Here is an 11,135-nt window from a genome sequence, read left to right on the forward strand (position 1 = left end):
TCATAAAGTGCAAGTCCGTTAGCCACGTTACGGTCACCTATAGACAGCGAGTCCCTAACATCCCTAACTAAAGTCAGTATTCCGTCATAGCAAACAATGTTTAACATGAAAACAAACTACACATTAAGTTGAACTCCCAGAAATACACGCCAGTTGCCAGGGCACCGAACCTTCAGGAGACAGGAAATAATCTGCAAAACGATCTCGCACACGTATCCCACTTAAATAGGGCCTAGATGTATTCCAGCTGATCGAGGTAGGAAAGGATGTTGCTCAAAATCTACCTCCAAGCCATCACGGTCTCGGACATTATTATGAAGAGCACAGCATGCTTTCACTACTTGATCAACGGTCTCAACATTTAAGTGGATTACAGTATGAAGAACTCTCCACTTGTTTGCCATTATGCCAAAGGCACATTCTACTACCTTTCGGGCGCTGCTTAGACGGTAATTAAAGATCCTCTTCCGTGAATCCAGGCCTTGCTTTGGAAATGGTCTCAAGAGGTTGGTGGAGAGCGGAAAAGCCTCATCTGACACCATTACAAAAGGAGCTGCATCAGAGGTTCCAGGAAGAGGTCTGGGAGGGGGCAAAGAAATCTGGTTCAGGAGAAGTTGATGCCCAAGCTTTGAGGCCTGCAACACTCTTGAATCTGATGAGCTCCCATATCCACCTACATCCACCGCCACAAATTTAAAATTAATGTCAGCAACAGCCATAAGAATAATGGAAAAATATCGTTTATAATTAAAATATAAAGATCCAGAATGTGGCGGCTTCTTTACGCGGATATGTTTCCCATCAACTGCACCTAGACAGTTGGGGAAATTTGCTACCTGGCCAAAACCAGCAGCTACTTGGAGCCAGGTTTCAACAGTAGGAGCAGGCATCACAGATGGGCCCAACTGCTCCCAAATCAGAGTACATGTCTCCTTCACTATATTGGCTATAGTAGTTTTGCCCACATAAAACTGGAACTGCAGAGAAGAAAATGATTCTCCAGTTGCCATGAATCTGAATGAGAAAGGAGAAAAGAAAAACAATTATCAAAATCGCTTCATCTAACATTAAGGCAAGACACTAAAGGGGTTTAAATATCATGTACCTTAATGTGATCAGAAGCCTAACCACAGGTTGAATAGGTTTCCTCATGTGGGTCTCCTGAAGAGTCAACGAGGGCCTCAAGAGGTGCAGCAAATAGTCAAAGGAAGACATAGACATACGTGTGAAATTAAAGAATTTACGAGGGTACCTAGGATAAAATATATATATATTAAGTCAAGAACATATGCTGATAAAAAGCACAAAGGAAAAACGATAATTGGATCTGAACACATTAATACATAATATACAGCCTTAAAACAAACAAAGAACACTATAGCAAAACTAGCAACACAACAAAACAGGGAGGAATATGTAAATAGGAATTAAAAGCTGGATATACCGTCTCAAAGTCCGGTACCAAAGTGAATAAGTGCCATGCTGAGCCATATGCCAATGCAGAGGATGGACCCAGTATCTGTGTGTCCTACGAGAAATAGGCTGGAAACAAACAGTTTCACACAAAACAAAGTTCATATTGAATTATACACCATTTGGAACAAACATGCCATTACAAACAAACATACCCGATGCATCAACTGGATCCTGCGTGCCAAAAGCAACAGCAAACAATTTGCACCATCATTTGGGCCCAATCGTCCTTGAGGAGCAGACATTCGGAATAAAGCATGCCTTACAAACCACAGAAATGAGGAAAAAGGGTCCGCCGGGGTGTGTTTAAGTAGAACTCTACCAAGGAAATGACATCAGGAGGGGGCAGATACTTGCCATTTATCCTAATCCCTTTTAGCTGGGTGAACATTCTAACTTGTAAAGGCTGGGAAAAACTGCCTAAGGTCAAAAAAGCAATTTCCACAGAAAGGCTAAAACGCCAGAAAAAACTGCAGAAAAAACGCCAAAACGCAGGTAAATGCAGTGGCAGTTTTCTTGGCAGTTTTCCTGGCGTTTTTCATCAAGTAAAAAACGCAGGACAAAAACCCAAGTGGAAACCTAGCCTCAGACATCAGACAAGGTAAAGTAAGCTCTTGGGAGTGTATGAGATTGAGTGGATGTGTGTGAGTGTAAACTTAAATATTAAATAGGTACATGGGGCACTTGGCTGTACTTCCACTCCTGGCCTATATATCATTTCTTGCATAGTACAAATTATTCATACGATAGCAGGGATGTTTATTTTTTATAAAATGTTATATTTTAGCAAACTTCAGACAAACATTAGTGCATAGTACATTGTTCAACAAATATAGATAATTAAACATTTTATATACGATATGGTTCTGGAAATCCCACTGCTTCTGGGAATACCAAATTATGTCTTGAAACCAGCAATTTAGTTATGGATTTGATAAACTTCTCAAATTGGCATATTTCCTTTAATTTGAGAATAAAACTGTAAGAATGTCTTTTATCTCTGCAAAAAAAAATATTATTACTACCATTATGTTTATTATAAATTAAAATATCTTGTAAAATTGCACATAAAAACTGAAGTAGAAGATTACAATGAATAATTATTTTATCATTTCTGCATCTGTTAAATATACACACAACCAGCAAAATGAAATGTTTTGGTTTATTATAGGTGGAATTGAAGCAGGACAGCCTTGGCCAAGGTCACAAAAAAGCATAATGCTGGTCTCATTAATATGCAGTACATATTTTTTGCTTCAATATCCAAAAGCTCATTTCTTTTCTTTAAAAACAAAACAAAAACATTTACCCACTATTGTTACTAATCTGAACCACTGTTACCTGATTCAAGACCAGGTTTTGTATTCAGCTGGCATCATCATTGTCAAAATATTTATGGTAGAACGATAATAGTGTTTTGGAATATGAGATTCTGAAAGTCCTGGTTGAATGTTTAGACCTGTGTGCAGCGATATATGCATTTATGACCGTTTATTGGTGGACTTTTTGCAACCAAGAATTGCTATTACTTTACAATTTCACTCAACAAAGTTAAATTAATTTTACTGTTTTTGAGAATTCAATTTGTTTTACAAACATAATTTCAAAAAGTATTTTCAAACACTGTGACAACAGGAAACATGACACTTTGGAGTGAAAAACATCGCTCCTCTACTGTTTTTAAACTGTGTTTAACTGTTTTTTTTAAATAAATCCTTTGAGGTTATCAATCATGGAGCATATTTGTGTATGTGATTATTTGTAACAAAATGTTGATTACGGGATTATGGGAGTATTTTGCATGGCATAATTCAATAAAAAATAAATTGTACATCCAATGTATTTAGCAGAACTACAGTAAAGGTATTGTATGTTTTCTTGATGTTGGTTTGAAAGCCAAACATTAAATGCCTGCCTTAGATCATTTTGAAAACTGTATTTATTTATGACAACTATCAGTTTCGTCTACTAAGAGTAATTGAATCAACTGCTGGTTGTGAATTCAGGATAGCCTCACTGACTCTATCTTGGGCAGATTTCTTGGGCACCAACCTCTCAACTGAATGAAGGAAGGAACAATCCGTTGAGAATACAAAGTTGAGAACACAAAGTAAGTATGCAATGCCTCTCTTCAGAAGTTCAATGTAGTTTATTCACTAAAGGGAGAGTCAGAAGGAGAGTATGCAGGAGTGTTGTGATTTCGATTCCTCTCTTTATGAAGAACCCACACTTTCAATGTTCTACAGCAAGAAGGGCTAAGCTGGGGCTGCTACTACTTAACCACTATACAACAGATATAATTTCAAAGACACCAAACCTTAGTACAAATAAATGAGCCTAAACTTAAGCCAATGCAATACAGGGTGACACCCCAAACTTGGGCAGTAGCATTTATTTTTTAGACTTTTTTTTTGTTTTTTTCACCTCTGCAAAGTATGGTTACTTTCCTGATTAGGTAGACTTTGCAGAATGATTATTATTATTTTATAACAAACTTTCATCCCAGTTGTTGAATGGAGGTAGAATTAATATTCACAAGAAGTCCATTTGAAACAATTAATTAGAATACTCTAAGACATGCATAGACATTTAATAAAGCAATAGACCGCAGAATGGGTGTTTACATCAAAATAAGCACAAGCTCATGATGATGGCTTAGTCTTAAAACCTCTAGAACATTGCACAGCTATTATTAAAATGATCTGTTACTTTTTTTAATTTGTGGTATTTCACTTGCGTTAGTTGGTTGTAAAACAGCTCTGTAATGTACAATACAGCTTTATTGCCACTGCTGTCCATTTATGTTTCAGTTTTTAGGCAATATTGCAAAATCACAAACATTTTTCAAGTTGATGAATATGTAAAGTGTAAGTGGTAACAGAGTGTAAAAATTTATATGAGGTTTTTGAAGCCGATAAATGCTACGGTTCAAGGAACATTATGATCTATTTTTCGTCTGCATTTTTTTTTATATTGGCAATGGATGTTCTAACTAAAATATATGCCACATGTAATGGTCAGAATGTTATATATTGTGCCTTATTTTTTATTTTGCAAAAAGAGCAACTAAGTATCATAGAAGCTTACTTTTAGAAGCTAACTTTTATACACTCAATTTTCATCACGTGAAATTAACATTCAAGGTATAAGCAAAATGTCGAATGGGATTTGACTTGTATAAGGAGCTTGTCAATTAATTGTCTTTATGTATTATTTCATTTATAATGTTCACATTTATTTCCTGCACTATTGTACTGTACTTATCTCACAGATTTAAGAACTTGGAGAAGCAACCTTTGTAATTTGATGCTGGTATCTACTAAGCAAGAGCAAACGCTAATGTCAGAAACAAAATCTCAACCAAAATTTCTTTTGGAGCTTTAGTTTTTTCTCAATTGTAACGTTGCTTTTTCAGACAAAGCCCTAGGATCCAAGAAATGCCCCATGTATGCAAGACTGGTGCCAACACAGAATCATTGAATTTGATTCATTCAGCCAATATTTGCCTTTGAGTAAACACTAATTTATTGTGAAATGCGTTAGGCGTGGTTTGTCCACATCCTGGTGTTTGCTAACCACCCTATAATAAATTTCTACTTTTGGATGAATACAAAGAGTGCTTTGTTTTTTGTGTTATGTTTTGCTTCTTTGGGAGAGTTGGAAGTCTCCATTACATGCACCTGCTCGATTTGTCGAAGTGTCAAAAAACGATATAGCTGGGACCCGACAAACATTTCTGACATATATGGATAATTAAAACATTGTTGCAGCGTGAGTAGCGTTTTTTTCTTCACCTTAATTTCTCCCTTCAGCCAATCTAGTCTACCTATTGTGTCCTATTGTAAAACTTCTAACCTTATTTGGTCCTTGGGCTATCCTATTATATATTTTTTTACATTACATTGTAAGCTTCTGACCCTTTAGCTTTATACTATGACATCTTGTCATAGAAGCGAAAGATCGTTATGCACAGTCGAAAAGTCTTTCAGGTTATATGTTGTCTTTCATAGCTGTATTGAGCAATTTAAGAAAATGTATTTGACATTCTTTTTTGCTGCATTGTTAACTACTATTTATCATATACATTTCTGATCACAAAATTAGTAGAAAATACATTTCTGTTTATATGTATATATATTAGCTTCTGTTTTGACTCTTCAGATGACTTATGATTTGAAAAATATCATGTAATTGCTGATACTCAGTGAGGGATGGTCTAATCAAATTTTGAGCTGACCTCACAAAACCCAAGCAGATGTATCCAACAGATGGGGGAGCCTGAAGCATAACTAAGTTCCCCAAACATAGATACAGCCAAGGTCAGAAAAGGTCAGAGAAGAAGAGGTGAGGTTTTGCATTATATGTGTTGTAAAATATGATATTAAATGTAAACATCAGAACATAGATTCTATCAATGCACATTTTATTTTTTCTTAACATTGCATTCTTCCTACCTATCCAGCAGTCATAATCCTAATTCTACTTTCCCCTTTTTATTTAGCACATCTCATGAGAGTCTGGCCTATAATCAATACTAAGAGGTTTATTTTAACATTTCTGATTCCTGAGATCACCATGCAGAAGAGCATGTAGTTTTTGTACTAGGAGATGCAACAGAGTCTTATGAGTCAAGGCAGGGTAGATAAACCAATTAATAAGAACACGTGAAAAGATTCATAGGGCAAAGAGGCAAAGACAAAGGTGTGATTTTTTACTCACCAAGTAAAATATACATTGTGCCTTGTGTTGATCCTGGCAAGTTTCTTCCAACTGTAGTGCTCAGCAGGCTCTGTGCAATGCACACTTTAATTGGTACATGCTGTTTGGGGGCAGATATGCCATTTGTTACCTCGCCTGGCTTTTACCGTGCTAGTTGTTTCCTGCCATAAGGGACTACTCTGTTTTCTGGCTCGGGGCACACCTTGACCATTATATACAATCAACTCAGCCCCTTTTTGCTGAACAAGCTTACTGGGGTTGTTTTTGATAGGAAAGTGTTATCCGGGAGTTGAATTGTTTAGTTTACATCCAACACCAGCTTTGGTGGGTGGACCCCATCATGTCAAAAAGGGGCATTAGTAACAGAAAGAAGGAGGTGCTTCTACCACTTTACAGATCTCTGGTCAGACCTCGCCTAGAGCATTTTATACTGTTCTGGAAACTCCATCTTCATGAGTCCGTAAAAAACTATTAAGAGTCATACTACTTTGAACTTATCTTTTACATTACAACAGGGGCCGGGTTATTCTGTATATACGACAAAATCGGTTGTCCCAGGCCCTGCCCTCCCACCTGTCCTGCATACAGAATTGTGGTATTGCTGTAAATAAGCATACCTTTTGACCTTTTGTCACAATGAGCCTTTGCATTCTTAGCGTTTCTCGCACAAAAGTTTGTGTGACTTTATCACCAATGGGGGACACAGCAAAACTCAAGTTACTTTGTTTGTAAAAAGCTTAAGTATAGTTCACTGATTTAACAGTAAATTTACTGGTATGTGTTTTGGACATCTTATGTTGCATGTATTAGCTGTCAATATGAAGTATTTCTTAGATTGTATGACGTTTATTGTATGCAATGCGATATCTGTTTTAAATGCTCTGTGACAGCTTCAAAATGCTGTTCAATTTTTTTCTTTAACCCCTTGATGACAATTGCCGGTCCGGGCACGTCACCGAAAATCATGACGTTTACGACAATTGACGTGCCAGGACCGGCACGTCTTTAAATGGGTGAAAAAATCAATCCATGATCGACTTTTTCACTCAAACGGTGTTGCTCTAATGCCTCGACATCGAGGCATTGAGCAACACCAAAAAAAAACATTCCCGGCCCCCCACGATCGCTCCTAGGGGCAAATAACAAAACATGTTTGAAAGACTGCACGTCTTTCAAACATGGCGGCACCCGCCGCCGTAAAACGGGTTTAGGAAGCGATCGCGAGTCGCTTCCTTTGCTTAGCTGGTGTTGCTAAGATGCCTCGGTATCGAGGCATCTTTGCAACACCTGTTTAGCAAAGGAAGCGAGTCGCGATCGCTTCCTAAATGCTTAACTTACCTTCCCAGTACCGGCGTCTTCAAAACACACGCGGTGTTTCAAGATGGCGGCGCCCATCAAGCCGGGGGCGGAGCCTGCTGTCATCATCGGGGGGGGTGTTGCTGGATGTCATAGACATCCAGTGAATAACACCCCTAGTGGTCAGATCATTCATAAGAGTGATCATGATTTGCTAAATCAAAGGCAATGTTTTCTAAACATTGCCTTTGATCAGTATTGGATCTGCCTCCCTCCTTCACTTGCTTCTAGTGAGGGAGAGAGACAGATCAGTGTGTTTTCTGCTATTTCAGGTATTCTCAATAAAATATATATATATATATATAGATCCAAAGGCTCTTATAAGAGCCACCCATTTAATATTAACCCCTTCATTGCCATTGATCACTGCATAAACAGTGATCTTGCATAGTGGCAATTGTTTTTGGTTTTTTTTTTTTTTTTTTTTTTTTTTTTACTTTTTTTTAGTTTTTTTTACTTTTTTTTAGTTTTTTTTTAAATTTTTTTTTCTTAGAGCCATTAACCCTTTCCTTCCCCACTATTTTTGCTGCAATTGTTACCATGCAGTGGTATACGGCTGAGGAGGCATGTTCCAAATGTGGCCCTTTTGGCCCCAAACAATCTGACAAACCCATGTGTGTGGGGTATCAATGTACTCAGGAGATGTTGCTGAACACATATCGGGGTGTTGTGTGACAGCAACAGCATACCAGGAGCTGTAATTTCACACCTGAAGTACAAAGTATGTGAAAAAAACAGCAAAAACAATTACTATCACAAACTTTGACAAGGGTTGGTGGTAGGATTAGTGCATAGAAAGGGTTAAACTATCAGCATCTAAAATACCCTGGGGTGTCTAGTTTTCAAAAATATATGGTTTGGTGGGGTAAATTTAATTTGCTGGCTTCAAAGATGCCCCAAATACCACATGGAGACAGAATTACCAGATTCAGAGAAAAATGGTTTTGAATTAGCAAAACGCTACTTGTACTTATTGCCCCATAACGTGTAGAAGAAAGCAAAAACACATAAAAACATTGGGTATTTCTAAACTCGGGACAAATAGTAGAATCTATTTAGCAGGTTTTTTCAGTAGTTTTTTATGATGAATAAAAGATTTTTCAAATAAAAGTGAGAAAATGTGTTTTTTTTTTTAATTTTTCGTCATATTTTATTATTTTTATTATAGGAAATTACATCATATATAAAAAATTATGGTGTCTGAAGAAAGCCCTTCTTGTCCTGAAAAAAACAATATATAACTTGTGTGGGTTTAGTAAATGGGTCAAGAGAAAATTACAGCTAAACACAAACACCGCAGAAACGATAAAACAGCCATTGTCACGAAGGGTACAAAAAATAGAATCAGCCTTTGTCACGAAGGGGTTAAACAGAACTTAAATGTAAGGCACTTACCTCCAGTGTTATAGTCATTTTACTTTTAGTCAGGACTAAGAATTTGCTAGAATTGTGTTTTCTTAACCCACTCCATCTCTGAAATATTATTCGTTTTGACCTATACACTATTTAAAAGAGATGTGGCCTGTTGACATTAAAATCCACTATTTGTGTTTTCTGTGGTCCTGCTATTGATACACTGTTGCGGCGCTGATCCCTTTCTTAATTCTTGAATCAGTCAGGTCTACGCACTAAAGTGAGGATTCTGGCAGATTTGTAGCAGCAAGCTAAGGCCATCTTTAATATTGATTGGACCCTGGGCAAGAATCCGAGGCATAGGACTTGCCATCTATGCCCCAAGCAGCCTCCCTGTGGCATATTTGCCTCCAAACAGCCTCCATGTGGCATCTTTGCCCCCAAACAGCATGCCTGTGGCATATCTGTCCCCAAACAGCATATCTGTGCCATCTTTGCCCCCACAGAGCCTGCCTGTGCTCAAGAGGCAGCTACTTTAGGCCCCCAGGAATGACTGGGCCAGGGCAGCTGTCCTTTTTGTCCCGCATTAAAGACCACCCTGAGCAAGCTGAAACAAGTGTGACAATTCACTAAAGTCAATTTGCATTACCACTTACTAAATAGAAAAAAACTAACATACATTCCCATGTAAGGGAAATAAAACTTTATGTGAATTAAAAAAAACAGGTAAGCAAATTCGGTAGTCTGAGAGTTGCCTGGGATATGTAAACATGAGTTTGTTCATCTTTTTTTTTAATCCCACTCACTCCAATGGACAGGGGGTGGGGGCAAATATACCCCCATGGATGATTTATTTTAACTTTGGAATGAAATTTGGGTGATTGAAGGCCTGGCTTGATGTTCCCTCCATTGGGCTTAATATTATTAGCAGGGGTTTTGGGAGAGGAAGAGTGGGTAATTATTCCCCCTTGGTTAAATGGGACTACTTGGGATCTCTTTTTAGGTTAATTATTTATGAATATATTTATTTCAATGAAATGTAGCAGGTGGGGGGGGTTGTAATTGTTCCAGTTTCCAGAAAGTACATGCAATTTCACTTGAGTAACCATTTGACATTTGAATAGACACACGAGTATTCAATATGATGTCACATCCCAATAGACTAGCACCTTAACTTACTCTAAAGTAGAGCAGAGGGGATATTATATCTCAATGGTCATAGATTAGATCATCAAGGACAATAGCATGCATGAAAAAGCATAGCACAGGGACCGCTGCTATTTTTGAACTGACCAAGAAACCGATTTTCTAAGCAGTTAACACTTTCAGGCAAGGTAAGCAAGTCAATCAAGACTTTGCTTACCCATTCCAGGGAAATTTCTAAAGGGCAGATGGTCTCTCTAAACAAATGTCTAAAATAAAATCCCTAACTAGAAAGATGAAAACTTTTTAAATTATTCCAGTATATATAATATGGCAAACTAATCATGTCCCTCCACATCTATTAAAAATTGATGTTAGACTGATTTGTTCCTCCTTTCAAATAAGGTCAAAACTGCAGTTCTCCCTGTTTATTTTTAGGTGAGGTAACTCTTAGTGTATACTGTGACTGTATGGTGTTGACATGTGTTAGAGGATACTGTTAACATGTGTATGTGTTACGGAATAGTGTTGACATGTGTGTTAATGTATGGTGATAGCATGAGCGTGTGTTAGTATGTGGTGTTAGCATGAGTGCAAGACAAAGTATGGCAAAAGAATGTCAGGGGTGAGCCTAGGGTTAGTGATGTAAGGGAGAGGAGGGAAGAGATAGTGTGTGTGTGCATGCATAAGTGTATGTTGTTAGATTAAGTGGCTGTTTGAGCAAATTTGCATGTTAAGAGAAGGTAGAAATAAGGAGACAAGGAGACATATGGATGGGTTTAATGTTGCCTGAGCATAAATGGAGGAGGAGAGATATAGAAAGGACATGGGAGATTGAGAGTGTGGGAATGTGCCGTCACCTGAGTTTGGTTAGCAGGTTGAGAAGGTTTTATGAAAGGAGAAAAGTGAGATTGTGCATGTAAAGTGAGCTGAGATGATGAGAGAAGATAAGGTGAGATATGTGATGGAGTGGGAGTGTTATAAAAGAAGAAAATGGGTAACAAATAAGAAAATATGATGAAAATTTGAGTGAGTGAGTGAGATAATACCTGGTGATCGCCCAAGGGGATGGTGTTGCAATTCCCTGCAGT

The 11,135-nt window shown here is 37.7% G+C and overlaps 1 protein-coding gene across 1 annotated transcript; it reads right to left on the reverse strand.

The window, feature by feature from the left end:
• Positions 1–221: 221 nt before the first annotated feature.
• Positions 222–1,221, reverse strand: LOC128491433 (uncharacterized). The gene is made up of 2 exons (XM_053463756.1): positions 1,106–1,221; positions 222–1,014 (listed from the first exon to the last, which is right to left on the reverse strand). The coding sequence occupies exons 1-2, from the start codon at positions 1,219–1,221 to the stop codon at positions 222–224; spliced, it is 909 nt and encodes a 302-aa protein (XP_053319731.1).
• Positions 1,222–11,135: the final 9,914 nt, after the last annotated feature.

This window comes from Spea bombifrons, chromosome 4 (genome assembly GCF_027358695.1).
Source record: "Spea bombifrons isolate aSpeBom1 chromosome 4, aSpeBom1.2.pri, whole genome shotgun sequence".
NCBI lineage: Eukaryota > Metazoa > Chordata > Amphibia > Anura > Pelobatidae > Spea > Spea bombifrons.